The sequence below is a fragment of the Crinia signifera genome, chromosome 1 (genome assembly GCF_055691185.1).
Source record: "Crinia signifera chromosome 1, ASM5569118v1, whole genome shotgun sequence".
Taxonomy (NCBI): Eukaryota; Metazoa; Chordata; class Amphibia; order Anura; family Myobatrachidae; genus Crinia; species Crinia signifera.
Window position 1 is genome coordinate 343,601,129 of NC_139217.1, and position 24,417 is coordinate 343,625,545.

Here is a 24,417-nt window from a genome sequence, read left to right on the forward strand (position 1 = left end):
AGGCCACTTCCACTTCAATCTTTTTTGTTATTCTGTTGGCTTTTTCAATGATCCACATCCGTACAACATACCTGGACATGAGATAAGGTGCCAATTGATCCATTTTTGTAAATCTCGTTCATGGTTCGCTGCAGGTTTACAGCTTGTTGTGTAACGTGCTTCAAAAATACAGAGCTCTCCTTAGTTTTTTCATGGGAATCGCTGAGCTAGAAGCGACAAAAAGAAAATATGAATATTTGCCATGTCCGTATAAACAGCAATGCTCAGGCGGGTTTCCACTCCAAACAACGCATGCCCAATTTAATAACAGATACAAATATATATATATATGGCCCATTTTCATATCATACTGCCCATTTCATCGAGCAGTACGGAGGGTGTAATGGTTAGCATTACTGCCTCACAGCGCTGAAGTCATGGGTTCTATACCCACCATGGCTCTAACTGTGCGGCGTTTGTATATTCTCCCCGTGCTTGCGTGGGTTTCCTCCAGGTACTCTGGTTTCCTCCCACAATCCAAAAATATACTGGTAGGTCAATTGGCTTCTAATAAAAATTAACCCTAAAATATGTCTGAGTACATGTCTAGAATATTGTAAGCTCCACTGGGCCAGGGACTAATGTGAATTTTCAAATATTCTCTGTAAAAGCGCTGCGGTGTATGTGTGCGCTATATAAATAACTGTTACTAAATGAAATAAATAAATATCAGGCCAGAAAATGTACACTAAAGAGATACTAGATGTTAATAGTTACATAGTACACTAGTTACCCCAGCTCATCAAAATATCAGAACCGTAACATCAGCAGGGGAGGATGTGCGCATGTGAACAGAGCAACACTTTACTTGCTCCTTCAGAGCCATGAAGTGGCCGCCCCACAAAACACTTGAATACCGCCCCCCCCCCCCCCCCCCCCATAGAGGAGAGGAGCAGTGTTAGCCTTTTACTACATAGGATTAGCGTGATGTCTCTGCAAAGACCTATTGCATCAGTGAGAAGAGCTGCTGAATCTGCCAGAAAGGATGGTTATTGGTTTCCCTTTTAACAGACTGATCTATGGGCCTAATTCAGACCTGATCGCAAGACAAATTTGTTCTCAAAATAGACAAAAATTTGTGCATTACAAGGGGGGGGAGGGGGGTTGAGAAAAATATAGATTTGGGTGGGTTATTTTGTTTCTGTGCAGGGTAAATACGGGCAGCTTTATTTGTACACTGCAATTAAGATTTCAGTTTGAACACACCCCACCCAAATCTAACTCTCTCTGCCCCACCTGCAGTGCACATGGTTTTGTCCATTGTGAGAACAAATTTGCCCTGCAATTGAGTCCCTGTGTCATAAGATATTTGGTAATTATGCATTAATAAAAATCAGTTGTCACGTAACGGAAGTTTAGAGCAACTATAAATATTTTCAATATTTTCAATATTGGGAGGGGAGCGGAAGGGTGTTTGAGAGTAACCTCTCTCAGTTCGATGTGTTTTTTCTAACAAGCAGTACCTGACTGTTTCATTACCTGTATTCTGTTGTGTTTGATGAGCCTTCTTACCATATTAATTGTAAACCAAGTAAGTAATTATTACACATGGATGTACAGAAGAATGTATTTGAAGCTTTGGAAGTGGAAGCTACTGATGGTAGTATTATGGATATTAACACTTGAGTGGTATGCCCGGAAATTTTCCGGGCTCAGCTGCGCTGCCGCAGCGGGCTGTCCCGGAAAATTTCCAGGCATACCACTAATATACTCTAGAGCCCACCCCCATTACAACCATGGTGTCCCCCCAGTCCCCCTCATCACCTTTGCTCCGGTGATCGGCACGCCGGAGCTCCCCTGACCCGCCCGCCAGCCGACACCCATTTTACAGTGACGTCGGCGGCAGGCTTGGGGGACTCGGGAGCGCTCAGGCACCAGAGTCCTCCCGAGCCGCCGCGAACATCCCCCAGCCTGCCGCCGACGTCACTGCTGAATGTGACAGGCGGCCGGCTAATGCAGCGGGGACAGCGGCGGCAGGGAAGCTCGGCGTACTAACGCCGGAGCAGAGGTGAGGGAGGGGGGGCTTATAACTTCCTGTGGTGGGTTTTGCTGGGCAGGACAAACCTGCCCTGGTAGGTTTGTCCTGCCCCAGCAAAACCCACCACTCAAGGGGTTAATTGTAACAGCCCGGTAAGTAAGTAGGAGACCTTAGTTATGACTACACCCTACTGTAAAAGCAATTACACTTTTCCATATACTTGCTGTACTATGTAATGCTTTACTACACATGCTTACCAAGGCTTTGTATATAGTATATGTTTCCTTTTCATGCTGCATTGCGGCTCTGAACTCTGCCTTGCTTGTATATGCTAGGGCTATCAGATGGTGACTGGAAGACATAAATTGAACCAAAGTAATTCAGTTAATGAAATAATCAATCTATAACTTTACTGCATTAAACTGAGCTGCCTGGTAAAAAGAAACTTTGATTTAAATGTAAAAAAAACTCCCAAAAAAACAATTGGAAAGTTTTCCCTCAGAACTCATCTATGCTATAAGTTAGCAAGTAGGACCCCACTGCCATAGATGCCTGGATCTTGGTTCACCGTTACAGTATAGCCTTTTGGCAAAACCAGGACTCCTTTATAAGTGTGCAGTAGTAGTTCTGACCTACTACTGTTAGGCATTGATGCAGAGGGAGACTGTCTTTGTGTGCAATTTGATCTGGCGAAGCTTATTGCCTCCAGATTTGCTATGAATTGTTTTTAGCAGAACTTCTAAAGAGATATTAAACAAGGATCGCGGCACTGGCAGGAAACTGCCATCTTTAAGTAATAGCCTTTTGTAAGGATTCATTTTTAATGCAATATGTAAAAAACACAAAGAATGTGAAATTAAGTCTGATAACCGACACATACTTTATATAGCTTAATTAGTAATTTACTGTACTATGCCTTTCAAAAGGCCAGTGATTGGAAAGCTGTACAAAGCCAGAGGAAAACCAAATGTTCTTTCTATAAAAGACTAATGGGTGGTGTCAGGAGTTCCTTCATGACTCTCATAAGTTTCCAAGTTGCTATAGACATTTGTTGCAGTAATTCATTGCAGCGGTCTACAGTAGTAATTAAAAGGAACCAACTAAACTTTGTGGGTTATTAAATGACACCTCCAGGTCTCTGTCCGTATGAGGGAGGTATGTCCCATTAATTTTTGCTCTGCATTTAATTACATAGCAATTCATGAATGTTTGGGGTGGAGGGGAGTAAGTTAAAGGTTGCATACTGTACATCAGCAGCCCTGATTCCCCAATCTGCCAACAACAGATAGGTGGACAGTGATGATCAGCAATCAATCCGAGAATTGGGGAAATTAAACATGTTTAAACATACCCATTTTACCAACCCCAAATGGTTTATACATGTCTTTCCAGGTAAGTTTGTAATGTAATCCATGTACTATTTTAGTTTCCCTTCTTTGTACAGTCTCTAATGTATTTACCGTATTTATCGGCGTATAACACGCACTTTTTTTCCCCTGAAAATAGAGGGAAAAGATGGGTGCGTGTTATACGCCGATATGCGTGCTATACGGCGGTAATTTCACCCGGCGGGTACCTGTAATGCCTGTAATGCCGGGTGTTGCTGTTATGCGCGTTGCTGTCATCCACGGGACGCCTACTAATCGCGCGTTCTCTGCTGCTGCTGCTGCTGCTCACCGTCGGGTCCTCGCAGCAGCAGCACGCTTAAAACTCCTCCCTGCACAGTGACTCCTTCCTCCCTGGCTACAGCAGCGTCATCAGCCTTCCCAAGCGCTGGCTGTAGCCTGGAGGAGGAGAAGGATTTCTGTGCTAACTGTGCTGCCCTGCTTCTGTTATTCAAGGTGGATTTTTTTTTTTCTTTTACAGATAATCAATTATGTTAATAAACACTGTAATAAAGTTTTTATTTAGAAATCCCCTCTTAAAATGAAGGTGCGTGTTATACGCCGATAAATACGGTATATCCTGGAGATATGGCCGCCAGAACTGGACACAGTCCTCTAGATGAGGTTGTACCAATGACCTATACAGTGGCATTATTACTTCTTTCTTTCTACTGCTGATACCTCTCCCTATGCAGCCAAGCATCTGACTGGCCTCCATCATTGCTTTGTTACATTGCCTACCTGCCTTTAAGTCACCTGAAATAGTGACTCCTAGATCCCGCATCATTGCTTTGTTACATTGCCTACCTGCCTTTAAGTCACCTGAAATAGTGACTCCTAGATCCCGCACTTCCTCAGTAGTTTCCAATCTAGTACCATTAATACTATATTTAGCCTTCAGATTTCTGAGACCCAAGTGCATGATTTTACATTTTTTGGCATTAAACTGTAAACTGCCGTGCTCGTGAACATTCCTCTAGTTTGGTGAATATATATATACCACTGACAGAAATAGGATGCCAAAATTAACGTAGTTCCCACTGAGAAGACACACACTCATCGCAGGTAAATTTGCATTCCATAACTATATAACATTTTTATACCTTAGAGCAACATCCAAGGATTTATTTCCATAGTACTTGGTGTTAGCTTCCAAAGCTTTCTCCAGAAACCGTAGGGACAAGTCACATTCCAGGACAGCTTGTAATACCACGCCAATATTACTCTGTCAGGGTTAGAAGGCATATCAGTCTAATATGAAATTGTGTCCTAAGCTCAGTGTTGGAGCACATTTAGCTGCACACCGCATAACCCAAAAGGATATACTGTATACAGTAAAATTAAAATAAGACTTGCAAGTAGCTAAACAGATCACATCTAAATATACATCACATGTATCTTATTGAATTAAATTAAAACCTGATGGATTGTACCAGGTGAATTCTTGCTTAGTGATCATATTCTTAGTAGTGTTCCATTAGTCTGTTATACAAATGTGTGGTGTACTTAGATCTTCAGATCGCACTGAATATTTGTGTCAGATCACATGTACAAAGAATTTACTTACATCTAGAGTAGCCATAGTTGGATGGTTTTCACCGGCTATAATCAACATCAGGTATCGGGCACGGTAAAGCAGCTTCAAAGATACTGGTAGCTGCCCACTGGCAAAACAGTAATGTGAGAGGAGGACCTGTAGGATTATGCACAACAACTCGGTCAACATTTTGAGCAAACATGTAGTCTTGTGTTGGTTAATAGACAATATGGTTTTATTGTGTTTATCGTGATTTATTATGAAGCACAAAATGTATTTTAGCGAATAAAAGACATGCGACCACTCCTGGACTACGGTTATCACTATAAGCAGTTATTGCATATTACAGTAATAGGCCTGATACAGCGGCTCTAAAGGAAGCGGCATGTGACTAACCAATCACAATAGGACTCTTGGGCAAGCAAAATAAACTACAGTAACCGGCTTTATTGCTTGCTCAATACAAGCACCTGATTTAACCTGTTTATCCCAGCTACTTCATCTACAGACCCCCCTGTATAATTCCTATGCATGTTACATATTTAGGCAAAGATACAGTATGACATGTTCCCATGTGCTGAGTGACAAACATACATAATCCTGAATGGCGTTTGTGCTGTCATATCCCAGTGACCTCTCTGTCATAATCAGTGCTTTCTGCTGGTCATCCAGGGCCTGTTGATAAACAAATAAAATATATGTATAAATATTACAAGTACCATTTCAGATTCTCACATTGTGTCAGTTCAGCATCAGACTGGCATATACAGATTTTACTGTTAAAGGCCCCTGTCAGTGGCAAATGCAATGAGTGGCCAAATTAACATGACCACTGGGTTAGTACATGGCACATTTTCCCCTAATACTGCTCAAATTCTTCTAGGCTTAAAGTCTACTAACTGTCCACACTAATCTATGGGGCCAGACACTAACGCAAACATGTTTCCAGCTCCAAGCTGATAGGTAGTGACAATGCAAGAAGGTCCATGTTTTGTCGCCATATCCTCACCTGACTATCTGGATTGTGCGATTAAAAACATTTTTTTTTGACAGGCCAGATGACATATTTATGTTTTTGTGGCCATAACCGAAAAAGCAGGGCACTTATCGGGGATATTCTTTTGGACCTCAGCAGGTCCTGGAAAAAAAACAAAAAACCCCAGGTAAGTGTTAGACTACCTTCATGGCTAATTAGATAGCCCCGGGGGATCAATAATCCTGTGGTAAATTACCAACCGCATTCATCTATTTATGTATCACCTTCTAGAAGATAATAGCTAGAATCTGATTGGCTGCTATGGGCAATATTTCCGCTTCTATAGATCTGCACTTTAGTAAATCTACTCCTCAGAGCAGATTGTTTGGTACTTGATCTCTCTCTCCAAGCTTTGATAAATCTGCCCCTAACTATGAACTAACTTCATGTACCATAATTACTATTCATATTGCATATCTACACATGTGTTATCTATACCGATAGTAACCTCGGCTACGTCTCCTAGAATGAACTTGATCCTGGCAAGCAGTCGCAGGCACATGGCAATCTCTGGATGTACAGCACCGTACACAGTGTTGAATTGTACCAGGGCTTCATTTAACAGAACCACACCCTCTTTTAGGCTACCTGCAAAGCAAAATAACACACATTCTCAGGATTTGCATATAAACGGATATTTCAGCATGTTTACAGCCTATTAAATTTCCTTCTACAAAATACTATGGATCTGTGTGCACAGTAAGACACAATGGCATTACACTAACTACATTATAAGGCAGCAGCACTACACTGTAAGGCAGCAGTTAGGCATGTTCATCAACAGACAATTAAGGTGGAGACTTGAATGAGCTTTTAAGTATTGTTTAAGGCCTATTGGTTTATTGCTTGTAAGTGACAAAACTGCGGTCAAGAAAGTCACGCAAGTCACTGGGACTCTCTCAAGGCTTGAGATAGTTCCGGTGACTTACGGGTCAAAGCGTGTTGAAATCACTCTGCCACCGCCATCCCTGAACACCATAAACACAATGCTTGCCGCTACCAGCGCTCCAGACGCCATAAAAGTTCAAGTCGCAAAGTGCAGGCTATTTAGTGATCTACCCGCTACTAAGCATCCCAGGCATTAGACTACCACATGAGACGGCATCCAGACTGATCGTAGACTGACTCATGATAGACAGTCATATGGTCGACAGTCAAAAGGTCGAAAGGGTTTAAAGGTTGACAGGCAATAGGTCGACATGAAAAAGGTCGACATGCTTTTTTTTTTTTAACTAAATTTTCAGCCGAGAGGCGGTATTTCATGCCCTACCATCCACTAGGGCACGGAGGGAAAATAAAATAGTGTGCCGAGTGTAGCGAGGCACAGTGCCTGGAGCATGGCAAGCGCAGTGAGCCATGCGAGGGGATGCGGTACACTTAGACAGTGTCTATGTCTAAGGGGAAGCAGTACACTTAGACAGTGTCCATGTCGACAAAGACACCCTAAAAACATCTCAACCTTTTTCCATGTCCATCTTTTGGATGTCGACCTTTTGACCATGCCAGACCGATTGCTTTTGTTAAATCTTTTTAACATGTCGACCAACAGTGGTCGTCCTGACGGTCCTCCCTATGACCCATACACTGAGACCACCAGCGAACCACTCAGTATCTGGTAAAAGGCTACCCTGACGCTTATTATGCTCTGACAGTGCCATCACTCATCAGCTTATTTGTGAGTAGCCTGTTTGGGGTATATAATAACACTATACAGTTCTACCAATCCTCTTTATAAGCCTCCAGTTACCCAGGACACCGGTATCTGGGGTGAAGATTCCTACCTGTGACTATATGTGGAGCATTATTCTTATTTACCATTGACGTGTGTCGGCAAACTTTACCATTTAAATCAGTGACTGTATATGCTGTGGATCAATATTGGAAGTTTATAAATCTCTTTATACTACATCGACACAACCTTTACAGTTTGAGATACTGCACTATTACATTTACCTTTATTGCCAAATTTATAAAGGGGATAGAGCGTAATTTGCTATAATGAATTTTTTACTTTTACATTTCTCCATTTATTAAATGATTTTAAGTAATAAATATAATATGTTTATGAGGAAAGCACAGGTCTCCTGCATTTTTTTTTTTAAAGTGGTGAGCAGATATAAACTTCAACTTTTTGCTTATATATAGAAGATTACCCACACTAAGCAAAGAGGATATATACATACATACACACACACACACACACACACACACACACACACACACACATATATTTTTCCCCATTATCAAATACATTTTATTGCTCCTGTTACAAAGTAATATTGCCCTTAATATACTATAGAACATTTATGTTGGCTCCTTATTAAATTATATGTTTACTTATTTCCTGCATAATTAAATTTTGACTGCCTAAATTTAAACACTAACAGGCATAAAAAACGGTTTCCTAATTGACTATCATCTTATGATCAAGGCAACAGTGATGACAGCGCACTGCTTTCAACAACAACCCTCCTCTGATTAGCGTCATGGCACAAAAGATACACATACAATAAACATACAATAAACATAACCGCATGCTATAGATTTTACCCTGCTGAATGCTGAGTTGAGCTTTATTAAACAGCTCATTTGCCTCCTTGCTCTTAATTTTGACATGTTTCACTACTGGAAACAGATTTAGAATGTCCTCTTCTGTTAAAGCTGGTTTATGGCGATTTTCAAAGTTGTATTCCCGTAGAAGAACCTACAGTAAAAAAGGGAGATAAGACCTGCAGTGTTCAACAATTGGGCAGGATGCAATTAAACCAGTTGGCCGGAGATGCAGGTTCCTGGCCAAACACAGGCATTTTTTTAAAGTGGCAATCATTTACATGGCAAACCCATACCAAGTAGATTGGCGCTTTAAAAAAAAAAAAAAAAAGGTCAGACTTCAACCAGAAACCCACACCTCCAGCCAATTTGGGTATCGTTACAACTGGCCCATTTTGTTATTGTATACAGAAAAGTCTACCTTCACAAGCGTCCTAGAATACAGATTACCTTTTTGACCTATGTGGTTACCTGTCCCAACAGTTATCAAATTAACCAGAAGGACATTAAAAAGTAAGACACATGTCTTTTAGCAATCCTATATGGTATATGACTAGAAGCGGTACTTATGTATTATCTGGGATGCCGATTTTTTGATTGTATGCCTTAACTTAAGGCATACAATCAGATGCGATGCCGCATCGCATCACATCGCGTACGACCATATCGCATGCGATGCGATGACCCGATTTTTCCATAGGATTCAATGTTAAAATGGACTGAGTCCATTTTAACATGGAATTCAATGGGAAAAAGGGGTCCTTTTCATACCCCTACTATCCAAGTGGGCATGGAGTTGGATATAAACCTGTGGCGAGCCACCGAGCCCGAAGCATGGCGAGCGAAGCGAGCCCCGCGAGGGGACGGTATTCTGTGTCCCCTCGCGGGGCTCGCTACGCTCACCACAGGTTTATATCCAACTCCATGCCCACTTGGATAGTAGGGGTATGAAAAGGACCCCTTTTCCCATAGGATTCCATGTTAAAATGGACTCAGTCCATTTTAACATTGAATCCTATGGAAAAATCGGCAGCCCCGTTAGTACATAAGTACCCTAGAAGCTTAGGAAACTACCCTCTTATTCAACTATAAATTGTGTTGCATGTTGGTATTGGGTGGGGGAGAAGAGCACAACAGTTATATAGCTGTGAACAAAACTCGAACATTTGTTTTGTAGGTCCATAAGATCATTTCTTTGTTGTAATATATTGATTAATATCAAACAATACCTTACATATACTTTTGTAAACAACTGTTACATAGGTGTGAACACATTTTTGAACATTTGTTTTGTATGTCCACAAGATCATTTCTTTACTGTAGTGCAGGACAGGCCAACCTGTGGCTCTCCAGATGTTGTGAAACTACAAATCCCAGCATGCCTTGCCACAGTTTTAACACTCCCTTATAGCAAAACTGTGGCAAGGCATGATGGGATATGTAGTTTCACAACATCTGGGAGAGCCTCAGGTTAGCCAGGCCTGCTGTAGTGTATTAATTAATATCACATTATAAAATATCTAATTTACACTTTTCACGAAAAATTACCTGTATCACTGTACATCGAAATATATTGGTACTTGTACTATTGATATGTTGAAATATATTAGTTTGGGTTGGAAAAGAGGGGTGTAATAGATATACATTTATAACTCACATTGTAAATGGTCCTATTCCTTTTGTACCCTGAACAAACTTCTAAAAATGTAAACTGAATGTGTTTATGATGCATTGCTTCAATAAAAAAAAGAAAGACTATGACTAAAAACATGTGATATGGATGCACGTACTGACCACTGAACCTGCTGAACTGTCAAAATACGTACAGGATAAACTTAGAATATTGTGTATTCAGGTTTAGCATGTCCGTACTGGAATTTCTCTGGCTCGGAGCACACCGCTTAATGATAAGACTGCATAGCGCACAGGGCAATGTAGATTATACTGTTGAATGCTAAAAAAAAATCTGTGAGACCTGCTACATATGTAGCTTGGGCCCTGCAGACAAGAGCAGAAAATTCTATCAACATGTCGAGACAATACCTGGACTCCAGCCTTTATGCAGAACTCCCGGAGGAGTGTCACTTTCTGCAGCGTGAACTTTTCAACTAACTGCTCCACAGAGTCACTAAAACACAGAGCGGGAAGAGTCCGATAAGGAGACCGAGTGTAAGAACAGAGAATTGCAACAGTTGGAAAATATGCAAAAAGACAATACCATTTCTCATACATTAACATGGGTAAAACACCTTACTAGGATGCAGCATGTTCAATACAGATAAAGATGGCTTAAAAAGGTTATTAAACAGAAAGCACTTTGGCTACTTCTGTTACATATTACCTAGAGGAAGGGCGGGACCACGTTCCTTCTTAATGGGCTTAACTCAAGCCATCTTGTGGTGGGGAAAAGCATGTTCTTGCAGGGTGTTTCCTTGCTGCATTTCTAGCTGTTTGTGATAAACTCAACTGTGTGTGTGTGTTTTGTGGAAGTTGAAATTGCACCTCTATGGTATTAATGTATTGTGAACGCCCTCTACGCCATTTAACTACGCTATTTGCGTAGATCTAGTTTAAATCAAAAAGAAGTTTAAATCGATCGAGGGTGGACGTAATGCATCAATATCTAATCATTGTGGTACTCCCGACATATGCACATTAGGTATTCCCCAAAGTATTGGCATATGATTGTCCATACTTTATTGTTTAGTATTCTTGAAACCACCGTCAGACGCAAGTTTACTAAACTAATAGCAATGCAAATAGATACACAAATCCAGAGATATATGTATGTATAGATGTGCAATGTATAGAATAAAATAGCAAATAGCTCCAACCAAGGAACAAAGGGCTGTAAATGTATCTGGTTTAAACCAGCTATACCTTGTGGCTAGGATGAACGCCAGATGGACATCTGAAATCGAAGTAAGTAAGAACCAATGAGAAGACGTCTGGTCTCCTTGTCTCACCCAATTATGAACAAGACTGACCCTCCAGCCCCTTGCTTATAAAAGGGAGCTACACTGGGCCCGGACACACGTGATCTTACAGAGCACATTCCCGGGATCCTGGGGGGAGTGTGCCTGCGATCGCATCTCTGCGTCTGTGTTCATTATTAGAATCTTACCATGGAAGTGTGAAATCAAAGCTCTCTTTGGCAATTTGCTGGATTTGTTTCCATAGATCAACCGGAGTCATACTGGCCCATGCCGTGCTGTCTCCATTTTCCAATGGACGAGTCTTCTTCTTGTTCTTCCGTTTCCGAGACAACAGCTCATCCGGAGGCAGATGAGCCACAGGGTTTGGGTAGGAGCTCAGGAAACAGTTCAGGAAGTGGCTCACTGCAGCTGACAAAGCCGACATCTCTACTCCCTGCCGTAAAGCACAAGAATGTGATGCTGTGAACACCAACTTACACACTTGTACACACCAATATCAACCATCATTGCACCAATTGACCTAATTCTATTTTAGCATATTGGTAATGTATAAATTGCTTCAGTGGTTCCCAAACTGTGTGCTTAGGCATCTAGGCTTGACATGAAGGAGGGAGGGGGGGGGGGGTCATGAAAATTCTGGTACTCTAGGGGATGCAAGGAGAAAGGTGTTTGGTTTTATGGAAACCTGCCATCTGGTGCAAAAAGTCATCACAAATTGCACATGCGCCAGAATAATAATACATAAAAACGGACAGATATAGCAGATGGTCTGGATCTATCAGTCAGTTAACACACCACTCATTTTGTAAAATGGGCATTTGAGTGATAACTGACATGGGTGTGCCAATCAATTTCAGCGATCATTCACAGTGTGCAGACAGAGATGGGGTGCCTGTTTAAGACAAATCTTTTGCACCCAGCATGGTGGTGTGGGGGCAAGTCCCAATACTAATTAGGAAGGCTGCAGTCAGAAAAACACATAGGTCAGGATGACGTTCCACAAGGACCAATGTTGGTGCCTGCAATGTGACATGCCAAACTAAGCTGCTGATCCCAATACACAGACAGTAAATTGCCCAAGTTACATTAATTTTGAAGTGTAATCAATAACGACGAAAACACAGTAGAAAACAAATTCTACTGCAGTATATGGTACATTGTTGCGAACAGCAGTTTGTTTATTGATTAAAGTCAGTGACTTGGATGAACTTCCACAGACATATAGCAGTAGTCATCTCTCAAGAAATGTTCTAATAACCAAGAACTGATCTGAAAATACAGTGCAATCACCATGATATATTGACATATTTTGGTCAAATTTTATTATGAGTTCATAAGCAATAGGGTCAGAGTTTCCCAGAGGTGCAGGATGATCTCAGACTTTTTTTTTTTAAAGCAGCAATCGTTTACAGGTTAAAACAATGCCTTGTAAATGATTGCTGCTTTTAAAAAAAAAAATCCTGCACCTCTGGCAAACTCTGCTCCTATTATCCTGGGATGTTTCCTCCTGTTCCTCATACCTGTAAGTAGCTGCGTAGAATCGTTTTGGCTGAACGTGTCACTATCTCCATGATTATAGTGCTCTGTTGATAAAATAAAAAAAAGGTTCATAATGAAGATTCAGAACACCACTGGCAATTCCCACTGTTACAGAACTTTATCTCTCCCCAAGGCTTCTAATTACATTTTACTACCATAGAGTTTTGCCCGCTAATTAGATGGCTGGTCTATTCAGTGCTTGAGTCATCTTGCTAATGTATAGAATACCGCTAGTCAGCTCTGGACACTTGGGACTTTTCAATACTTTTATCTAATTAAGGTTGTAAACACCAATAGATAGAATAATCTTCTCTCTACATTGCTAAAGTATAGTCTATCCATAATACAAATCCTAGCTAAACTACAATGTCCGCTCTCTATCCATTTTTAAATCCCCATAAATATACAAATAATGCTACTTTCAGACCGCAAAACTGGCTTTGACCAGGTATTTTAAAACGTTTCTAAAAACGGGTCTGCCAGCTAAAACCCCTTTCACACCGCATGTTTTTAAACAGTATTTCAGTGCAGTTTTTGTTCCTTCACAACCCTGAACCTGTTTTAACCCATAGAAAACAGTGGATGAAAAAAAAACAGGACTGAAACAGGTAGGACCCTGCTTTATTACCGTTTAGAAATACCAGTTCAATAGAACCAGTAATTTCACTCTGCACCTTTCAGACTGCACAAATTACCGTTTTAAAACGGTAAAAAAACACGTCAAAATAACGGGTAAAAAGTGCGGTCTTAAAGGGGCATAGGATTATTTTGTTCCAGTATCATTAAATGTACTGCTTTATGTGGGGGTGGGGTGGGGGATAGGAATTCAAGATTAAGAAGAGACTGCAACCTTAATGCCCATCTCCTCTGTCCCAGTCCAGAAATGGTCCTCATGCTGCTCATGGAAAACATGTGGTTTCACTAGCAATAATTGGGGGCAGAGACAGACTTCAGTTGAATTACACCATTTGTACCAATAATCTGATGCTTACATAAATATGGTCCAGAGAGTGGCATGTCTCCATCGTATCAATCATTTCTGCGATTGTTCCCAAGTACCGCATATTGATCCCATACGTGTGAAGAGCCTCCGTGAGTGTTTTACCATCCAGGGGAACAATCATATGACTTAGACATGCCTTTATCTGCCAGGACACACAATACAGAAAAGTGAATTCACAATACAAACAAAACACAATTATGTATAAACTGTGTACATTCCCCTTTTTTTGTCTTGTGCTTAGAATATTTTCTAATATAAATTAAAAAGGGCTTTAGTCACATAGCAGTGATTTTTGTAACTAACAGGCGTGTTAGAGGTGATGATTGAAAGTGGCACTCGCAGCGGTGTAGAGCATGCTGGGCTTTAGACTGACTGCCGGTTTAAACCTCAAACCCACCAGAAAGTAAGTGTGTGTGTGTTTGCGCGCGTGTGTGTCTGTGTGTGTGTGTGTGTGTGTGTGTGGGGGGATTTTAAAATACTTGGATCAGTTTAACAAGTCCCTTCTGCATTTTTCACTTCCCTAGGCCCCATAATCTATTAACATCACATATAGGGGTAAATGTATAAAGCTTGGAGAAGCGGTATCTATCCCCATAAAGTGCAAGGTGATAATGCACCAGCCAATCCGCTACAATATGTAAATTGAAAGTAAGTAGCTGATTGGCTGAAGCATTATCACCTTGCCATAACATTCTTTACGGTCATAGATACCACTTCTCCAAGCTTCATACATTTACCCAATAGACTGTACTGAAAAAAAAGCAATTAATCTGCTTTGCTACCAAACAAGAAAGTTTTTTTTGTTACATTACATATCCCTGCTTACAACTGCACGCTAAAAGCATTACACATTTATAAATCCCAAATATTTTGGATATCTTACAAAGCTGGGGATTTGCACGGTGAGTATGAAGGCTGCAGCTTCACTCAACAAACGCTTCTGGATTTGTATGGCCTGGGTTTGGCTCTCTGGAAACCTAACCACTAAAGTGAAAAGAAAAAGGAGGTCAATTTCGTCTGCAAAGAAAAATGTATTTTTGCAGCTTATATTTTTTAATTCGGACAGTATTCACTAATGATGACAATAACCACATTTTTCAGAAGGTTGCTACTGCTATAAAACACTTACCTGGCGAGTACACATCCGGATTAAATCGTATATCAAAAATGTAGTCTGTAGAAGAGCCAACCGCTTGACAGGCTTCTTTCACAATGTCTGCTCCTTTTAGCTCATCTGAGGAAGGGAAACATTACAATTACTACTCTGTGAATACAACCTAATGGTTGCGATATCTAGTACAGTTCCTTGTGTGGCTTTAAACCAAAGGGTTCTAAATTTCCACCTGCCAAGCCCAAACCGTTACTTTCTATTGAGTTCATATTCTGCATATAATGGAAGGCATATTCTTGTTTTTCAGTACTGGAACATGACATGAACTCAACTGAAGAACACCATATTGCCTAAAACTATAAGTTATCACTATGTTCTCTCTCAGAGGTAGGCAACTTCGATACCTTCTACGATCCCTCAATTCCTGCCAGCAGCCGCATCCCCCATAGGTTTCTATTAGGGATGCAATACTGCCAGATGGTCCCCGCAGCTACCACAATGTGTAGATTGCTGGAAGCAAGTTATTTCTTATGGGCTACAGGTAGTGGGATGTAGTTCCGGCAGTGCTCTCCAGGAACCCTCTAATGAAAGTGCACAGGTTCCCTGCAGCCATATCAGCATGTCGCAGGGACTGGATCCTATTGGAGAGCTTTTACCTGCAGATGCTGGATTGTACATCCAGCTGATAGGATTGCACATTGAAATATTATCAATATGCAATCCATGATAAATGGAACAACAATGCATGGAATAAAATATATATATAATAATTTGATGAATGCCTTAATATTTTCAAATTGACTATATCAGAATATTACCATCCTGGGGGGAATCTCCACTGTTATATGGTGAAGAACACCATATTGCCTAAAACTATAAGTTATCACTATGTTCTCTCTCAGAGGTAGGCAACTTCGATACCTTCTACGATCCCTCAATTCCTGCCAGCAGCCGCATCCCCCATAGGTTTCTATTAGGGATGCAATACTGCCAGATGGTCCCCGCAGCTACCACAATGTGTAGATTGCTGGAAGCAAGTTATTTCTTATGGGCTACAGGTAGTGGGATGTAGTTCCGGCAGTGCTCTCCAGGAACCCTCTAATGAAAGTGCACAGGTTCCCTGCAGCCATATCAGCATGTCGCAGGGACTGGATCCTATTGGAGAGCTTTTACCTGCAGATGCTGGATTGTACATCCAGCTGATAGGATTGCACATTGAAATATTATCAATATGCAATCCATGATAAATGGAACAACAATGCATGGAATAAAATATATATATAATAATTTGATGAATGCCTTAATATTTTCAAATTGACTATATCAGAATATTACCATCCTGGGGGGAATCTCCACTGTTATCAAGCTGAAGCAAGTCTCCATTTTGTGATTTTTCCATGACAATTTTCATAAACTGCGCATACCTGTGAGAAGATTGCCGATTAGTCAGGAAAGATTGGTTTCAAATTTAAAAGGTTTTAATGAAAAAGCCTCTAAACAAACTGGAATGGTATATTGGGAGTAACAAACAGGAATCAGTATTTTATTTTTATATGAGCATCATGTTTTACCAGTAAACCCCCACACCCCCCGACAAAAATTCAATATACCTTCACCAATGCTTCAATAAAGTTATTAGAACTCAGTAATTTCATACAAAAATCATCAATTAAATTGATCAACACAAATCAATTAATTTGATCAAGTGTGGCCCGTGGGTGTTATTATAACATGACAGTCATTATATGAAGCTGAAAACCAGAATCTAGGCTAAAAATATACATAAAGCTACATCGCTACTATACACACACACGCACACACACACACACACACACACACACACACACACACACGCACAAAGCAACATCCACATGAAAGAGTTCGATCCACCAAGTTTACCATCAGTGGAATATGTACTTAGAAAGGAGACAACTTGCATACAAGCACATTTCTGTGCGTCAGTATAAAATGAAAAACGTACTGTAAGTCAATATTGAGGGTGACACAAATTATATCCCTCGCTCACAACCACATTTCCGCAAACCCAGATCATACACCACATAGGTGACTAGATCCCCGGTGTTCTGCAACTAGGTCCTGAGTTAGCACACTGCAGGGGCAACCCCGAGACAGCACTTACCTACGGCTCTTATAAATGTTCTATTGCACAGTGCCTTGACCCTGGGTGAACAGAGAGCAGTGTTGCTCTGGGCTGCCGTGTCTGGAATTAGATCCTTCCTTCCCACAGTATTAGCAGCACCAGTGGAACGGAGTGTGTTTTTAAAGTGAGCACCTCCTCACACTGAAGCATCTCCAGCATACTGGGGCATGACCACTACCTGCAGCCATGTCCCTTGCTTGGGTAGTGAGATTAAGCCTCCTTGCAGTGGCGTCGTGGGTCTCCTACATATTAAAGTGATTTTATCCATCTGAAATCACTGGGTATTTCCAGAAAGCTTGTGTAGCGATGTCTACAGGGAGCATGGGCACTTTACATTAAATTGACTGACTAATTCCTCCCCAAGGCAGTCTTGTGTAATTGTGCCCAGTTGTTCGTGGCGTCGAGCCACCACGCCAGTGAGGAGCGAGCCTGTGAAGACAGGCTAATGTAGGGAAAAATGAGAACCCGACCACTGACTAAGAAGGCAAAGTTGAAATGGCTGAGTCCGAAAGCGACCATACCGTGCGGCTTCGATAGCTGCCACTATTTTTTCGAGCAGACGGGTACAAAGAAGGAGAGAGACTTGTCGGTGTTTCCAGACGAACAGATGCCTGACAGGATTGTATTTTGTCTGGAGGAAGAAAAAACTCGTCTGAGGACAGTGTCCAGAATCATCCCTAGAAACATCAAACCGAGTAGGGAGTGATTTTGGAAGATTAAAGACATACCCATGGGTGACCAGGTCTCTCGAGTCAAGTGGATGTTGTGCAACAGAACCTCTTTGGAAGATGCCTTTAATAAAGAGGTTGTCCAGGTAAAGTATAAACGTCACCCCCTGTGCCCGCAGTAATTCCATCATAGTCGCCATTACTTTGGTAAAAACTCTGGGTGCAGCGGAGATAGGCCAAATGGCAGGGCTTGGAACTGAAAGTGACAATCCCGTACTGCAAACTGCAGGTAGGCCTGATATGGAGGCGAAATGGGTATGTAAAAATAGGCATCCTTGATATCAAAGGATACCAAGAACTCCTCTCGCTCCAGACCCGCAATTACGGATTGCAAAGATTCCATTTTGAAACGGGTTACCCTCAAGTATGGATCAAAGTGTTTCAGATTGAGAGTAGACCTGACTGAGCCATCCAGCTTCGGCACTAGGAAGAAGCTCAAGTAAAAGCTCTGCATTCCCTGTGTGGCCGGGACTGGAATCACCACGCCCGTGCCCTGGAGTTGCGGATAGCCTCCTGCAACCTTGTGCACTTTTCTGGAGAAACTGGCATATCAGTTGGGAAGAACTTGAGAGGGGGTGGTAACAGAAAATCCAGCCTGTACCCAAAGGAAACCAAGTCTTTCACCCAACCATATCTAAAAGAGTGGGACCATACCAATTTAAAATGTAACAGGAGATCCCCACTCTGAAATCCCCTAGTTGGGGGCAGAAGACAGTCATGCCGAGGATTTGGAGGGAGGAAGACCAGATGGGATGCACAGGTAGTTTCTCTACCCTGTCCTTTTGAACCACGGAGTGTGGTTGCACCACCTCAAGGTTGGCCTCTGAATTTAGTTACCGGCCGAAAGGAATGACCCCCCCTCTGCCTTATACGGCCCTGCATGGAAGAAAAGCCTGGGAAATCATCTTTTGGCCCGGAGAGTGCGTCTCCTGAGAAGGGCAGTGCTTCCACAGCCCGCTTAGAGTCTACTTCTGCCTGCCACTGCCACAGCCAAAGACCTTTGCAAGCTGAAATAGAGAGTGCAGCAATAACAGACATTGCAAGAAGCCTCTACCAGATAGCCTGCTGTTTCACAAATGTGTTCTGTTAAAAACAAGCGCTCCCCAGCTGACGGATCTTTCAACAGAATGGTGGCCACCTGACCAGCCCAGACCTCCATGGCCTTGTTGAGCCAACAACCCACCTGAGCTGGACGCTGCAAGACACCTGCAGCAGTATAAATATTCTTAAGTGTGCCATCAGAGGCGTCCTTAAGGGATGAGGCTCCCGGTATAGGAAGAAGTCTTTATTGACAGTCTAGAGCAGGGGTGTCAAACTCAAATTCATCAGGGGCCGCATCAGCAGTTTGGTCACCCTCAAAGGGCCGGTTGTATCTGTAGGTCCCCCTGTATAATTATAATGCCATGACACCACAGGCTGCTCCCCCTGTATAATATAAAATGAATGCCATGACACCACAGGCTGCTCCCCCTGTATAATAATAATACCATGACACCACAGACTGCTCCCCCTGTATAATATAATAAAAGTAATGCCATGACACATAAATGATTATACAGGAGGAGCAGCCTGTGGTGTCATGGCATTATTATTATTATACACGGGAACACCTCAGGAAACAGCAGATATATATATATTTTTTATTGCGAGTGTGATCCTCATTCTCACTTACTGTTTCTCCGTCTGTCCTGCAGCTACTGCGGCTTCCAGCTTTTCTTCACTGCTTGCTGCGGCCACACTGTCCCCGACTCCCGGTCCAGCTTCCCTGCCTGCTACTACTTCTCTACAGACGCATGGGCGGGCGGCGTCATCGTCATGACATCCCCACCCAGTGTCTGTCACTGCCGGGCATCAGAGGGAACAGGCGGCCGGGCCCTCCTCCACGTAGCCGTGGAGGCCGGCGGCCATGTTTCTGTAGCCGCATACATATGTGCCTACAGGAACATGGCCGCCTACAGTGAAGGAACATGTAAGGTGGACGTGGCCCGCAGCACTCCTGTTTTAGACACACTGCCCCTGCGTGCTATCTCCTTGCGCGGGCCACATGAAGAGGTCTGGCGGGCCGGATTTGGCCCGCGGGCCTTGTGTTTGACACCCGTGGTCTAGAGTCTACAGATGGAGGGGATTCATAGTTTTCAACTATCTGCAGGAAAGGGATAAGAGGAGAAAAACCTGAGGAGAGACCTGAAATTTTTATCAGGGTGTAACCAGGCATTTTTCAATTGATCATCTAACTCAGATGAGGTAGGAAACACCACTGACTGTTTTTTTTACCAAAAACTGAAGGGCGAACAGGAGTTTGTTCCCCCTCTGCAACATTCAGGGTGAAATTTAATAGGATGAGAGATTCAGAAAGTGAGAGAGTTGGTAAGAAATATCCAGTTTTTTAATGTGGCAATCATTTACACAAAATGCAAAACCAGTTTGATTTTGAAGTCTAAATGATTGCCGCTTTAAATTTCTTACCGAATCTCTCATCCTATTAAATTTCCCCCTCAATGTTAGTTTAACAGCCTGGATTAAATCCTTCAACCCCTGAGAAGCCACCTCCGGCTGCTCCGGAAGTGCCTGCTCATCAGGGTCCTCAAATTACCCCTCCTCTAAATCCAGCATTTCATCATCAGTGTCCTCCAATTGAGGACTCTGAGTGAATAGCCGTTTAGTTTGGACCAAAGAGGGAGGGGGGTGGGCAGAAGTCACTGGAGCTAAGGCCCTAGTAAGCCCTTCAACCGGTGACGTTACATCAGCTTGCTGGCTCCTAGTGCCTCTGTGAGGTGGACAGCTCAGAGGATAATTGAGACATAACATTAGATCACAGAAGAGTTCCTTCAGACTGAGGTGTAAATTTAAAGCTGCATTTTTGACAGGAGGTTTTCTTAGAAGAACCTCCTGCCATGGTGCACACAATAGGCACTCACACAGACAGTAGTGTCAAACAGGAGAGAATTACTGGTCAGGAGAGGAATATTTAGAAGGAGCTGTCACAGAGCGCAATAACTAAAATTTGGACACATTCCTATTCTCTCCTGCACACTTCTACACCCCTACTGTGAGACTCAATGATCCAGGTATGACACAGTAAAGAATCGAGCAGCCGTGTCATGATAAGCTCCACCCCCTAAAAATGTGCTCTTTTTAAAAGTGCAGTTTTGACCGCCAATGCTAGCGGGCAGCCAGGGCATACATACCCATGCCATGCAGGCCGGCGGCAGTGTGGCTGAAGGAGGTCTGCGACGCACTCTGCACGCGGCGGCGTCCAGAGCCTCTGAAGACAATGGTCCCAGAGCAGCCAGGGACCCAAGCGCAAGCCGCATGCAGCTGCAACTTGTCCCTCCGGCAGCTCCCCCGCGCAGGCAGGTAATGGCAGGGTGCTACCTGCCTGTCCTCCTGCTGTATGCAGATCATAACTATATAAAATAAAAAAGCCGAAGAGAGATCTACTGATGTGCCTAGCTCCCGCAGGGCACAATCTGACTGATTTGGAGAGGAAGTAGAAAGGGAGGAGTTAGTCAGTCAATTTAATTTAAAGTGCCCATGCTCCCTTTGGTCACCCTTCTATCCCCCACTGTAACTCCAGTGTCACCTAGTGGATGAAGGTGAAAGATCATAATTTTAATGTAAGGTGAGTCGAGAGAAAATAATATTCCCATCTCACGTGAGTTGATTATACATCATACTTTATCCTAATGGTTATCCAATTTGAGCTGATTATATGACTTACTTGTGTTTGACAAAACCTTCCATCAGCTCTGGGCGTAAACTGCACAAACGGTGGTGATAAGGTTTAGGGAATCGAAGATCATGACATTCTTTTATTATGTCTTCTTCTTTCAGTGGCAAAAAGTTTACATCAGGAGGGAATGTTCTGAGGAGATCCAGAATGTAATGGCGTCCATCATTGCCCACAATCCCTTTGCACTCCACAGAAGAGCAAAGAAGTACTTCTTCATCCTTCTCATTTAACACAGCATGTCTAATTATCCTCAATGGTTTACAGGCTTTCTGAAGTAACGTGAGATATTTTATATTTGTAGACACTGTCTTTCCAAAGTCAATAGAACCATAAATTACACTTTGATCTTCTTTACGGTCCAAAATTCCAGGTATGATTGACTGAGCAGTTACTCTATATCCTCTGTAGTCAAGAACCACAGTTCCTAGCACATAAAGTTCTTCAATATCCAAATCACTGTAGGCTTGCACTCCTTTCAGGTCATGGGTAGCAGCAACATGGGCAGCGTGATCTCCACCAAGGTCCTTGTAGTGGTCCCTCACATCAAATCCAAAGCTGAAGAAAATGTTGTTCCAAATAAACATCTGCATTTTTATCTCCTCCCCAGGGTTAATTGCCATCACATTTCCATCAATCACAGCCATGGCGCCTCGGGTGGATGCACCAACAAAATCAGAGTTGATCTACAAAGAAAAAATGGAATTGTCAAACGTCAATCTGGTGCTATTCCAATGCAAAGAGAAGAATATATTAGTATTATATTATACATTAATAATTGGCACCCTACAAGCCAATGGGGTATATTCATTGCTTTTTAGCGAGCTGTGACAGTGACGATAGCTGGCAGTCAAAGCTTGTGGGTCAATATTCAACTGACCTCCCCTGCACTAGCCATTTTCACCTCACTTGGTTTTTCCAGCAAGGAAAGGGCATATGCAGCCGTCAAAAAGTCAATGCTCGCAGCTAAATGCAGGGGGCTCGCTGCATTAGCACCGAACCTCGCCGTCTGGAGTCCCCCGGAATGTTGAATAGGGCAAGCAGTGGCCGCAGATGTTAAATGGCGAGGATAGCTTTCTGGCAATCCTCGACGAAAACAAGCCAGCCTCACCGCAGACACCTTTTCACCGGCAGCATTGAATACTGCCCAATGTCTACTGTTTGCTCACTCACATGACGTCATCCTATGGTGTTTGACAAATTCGACAGTCACAACATGACAAGAAATTATTTAGACATTGGTTTAAAAAAAACGAACAAAAAAAAGGGTACTTATGTAGTATCTGGGCTGCCGATTTAGAAATCGGATCGGATCGCATCGCATCGTATCGCATCGCATGCGACCAAATCGTATGCGATGCGATGGTCAAGATTTTTCCATAGGATTCAATGTTAAAATGGTCTGAGTCCATTTTAACATAGAATTCAATGGGAAAAGGGGTCCTTTTCCTTTCCCCACTATCCAAGTGGGCATGGAGTTGGATATAAACCTGTGGCGAGCGTAGCGAGCCACAGAGCCCGAAGCGTGGCGAGCGTAGCGAGCCCCGCAAGGGTACAAGGAATACTTTTTAAGAAATATGCGTTCGCTCGCCACGCTTCGGGCTCGGTGGCTCGCTGCGCTCGCCACGCTATATAAAATCAACTCTATGCCCACTTGGATAGTGGGGAAATGAACAGGACCTTCTTAACATTGAATCCTATGCAAAATCGTATCGAATCGCATCGCATCGCATCGCATCTGATTGTATGCCTTAAGGTAAGGCATACAATCACAAAATCGGCAGCCCAGATACTACATAAGTACCAAAAAAAGCGTAAATGTTGACACCTTTAAAATGTCAACATGAGCAGAATGTCAACATTGTGAAAAATGTTTACCATTACGGTGAGGGGCCGACTTAATTCAATAGCAAATTGTTGACATTCTAATAAATTCATGTTCCAAAACAGTCAATATGATCAACATGTTCACATAACGTCCATGTAAATATTCTCGTGTCAATAGAACATACTAAACTCATTAAATGGAATATGATGTGATTAGCAGATATGACTTATCATGTAAGTAATATATGTGGTGGATGGATCCCCCAGGGATTGCAAAGAGTGGGAGTCAGAATAAGCCAAAACACAACCTTAAGGTCACCCCTGGGCTCCTGTAAAACTAGCCAATGGGCATGCTTAGAAAGAGTATGTTATGGCTTATGTTGATTCCTGGGCGCTGCATGATCTCTGGGGGATCCATCTACTCTAGGATAGTATGTATGTATGTATGTATGTATGTATGTATGTATGTATGTATGTATGTATGTATGTATGTGCTTATCGATCCCCCCCCCTGCACCACATGGTCAGTCCTGCAGCCACCACTGTCCCGAACCATATCCTCCCACAGCCTAACCTTAGGCGGATTTTGAGTACCGGGATTCTGACCATAAGCATGCTGGATGTTGACTACATCCCAGGATTATACCAAATGTGTAATACAATCCGGCATACTGATATTATATACTGTGTAAATGAGTTATTGATGCAAGCAGCATCACAACTGAGAATCTGAGTTTTTTTTTTATTTATTTGTTAAGCCATTCTGTTAGTCCTGTGAACCACTTCATATTCTGCCATAAAACAGAAGCCAGACTATTGGCTACTGTATTCAAAAGTTAAGAGTATCAATATCGGAG

General features: G+C 42.4%; 1 protein-coding gene across 1 annotated transcript in view; it reads right to left on the bottom strand.

Annotated features, from left to right (window-relative positions):
- The window catches only part of LOC146007895 (clustered mitochondria protein homolog), a 46,790-nt gene that overhangs the window by 4,324 nt on the left and 18,049 nt on the right, over positions 1-24,417 (bottom strand). The window contains exons 10-24 of the mRNA XM_083146639.1: positions 21,725-22,419; positions 16,450-16,538; positions 15,133-15,237; positions 14,887-14,987; positions 13,993-14,145; positions 12,982-13,044; positions 11,650-11,894; positions 10,569-10,653; positions 8,526-8,679; positions 6,424-6,563; positions 5,534-5,614; positions 4,970-5,095; positions 4,506-4,627; positions 2,275-2,368; positions 72-206 (exon numbers count right to left, since the gene is read on the bottom strand). Of these exons, the coding sequence (XP_083002765.1) occupies positions 72-206; positions 2,275-2,368; positions 4,506-4,627; positions 4,970-5,095; positions 5,534-5,614; positions 6,424-6,563; positions 8,526-8,679; positions 10,569-10,653; positions 11,650-11,894; positions 12,982-13,044; positions 13,993-14,145; positions 14,887-14,987; positions 15,133-15,237; positions 16,450-16,538; positions 21,725-22,419 (2,388 nt within the window). The remainder of the gene's footprint in view (positions 1-71; positions 207-2,274; positions 2,369-4,505; positions 4,628-4,969; positions 5,096-5,533; positions 5,615-6,423; positions 6,564-8,525; positions 8,680-10,568; positions 10,654-11,649; positions 11,895-12,981; positions 13,045-13,992; positions 14,146-14,886; positions 14,988-15,132; positions 15,238-16,449; positions 16,539-21,724; positions 22,420-24,417) is intronic.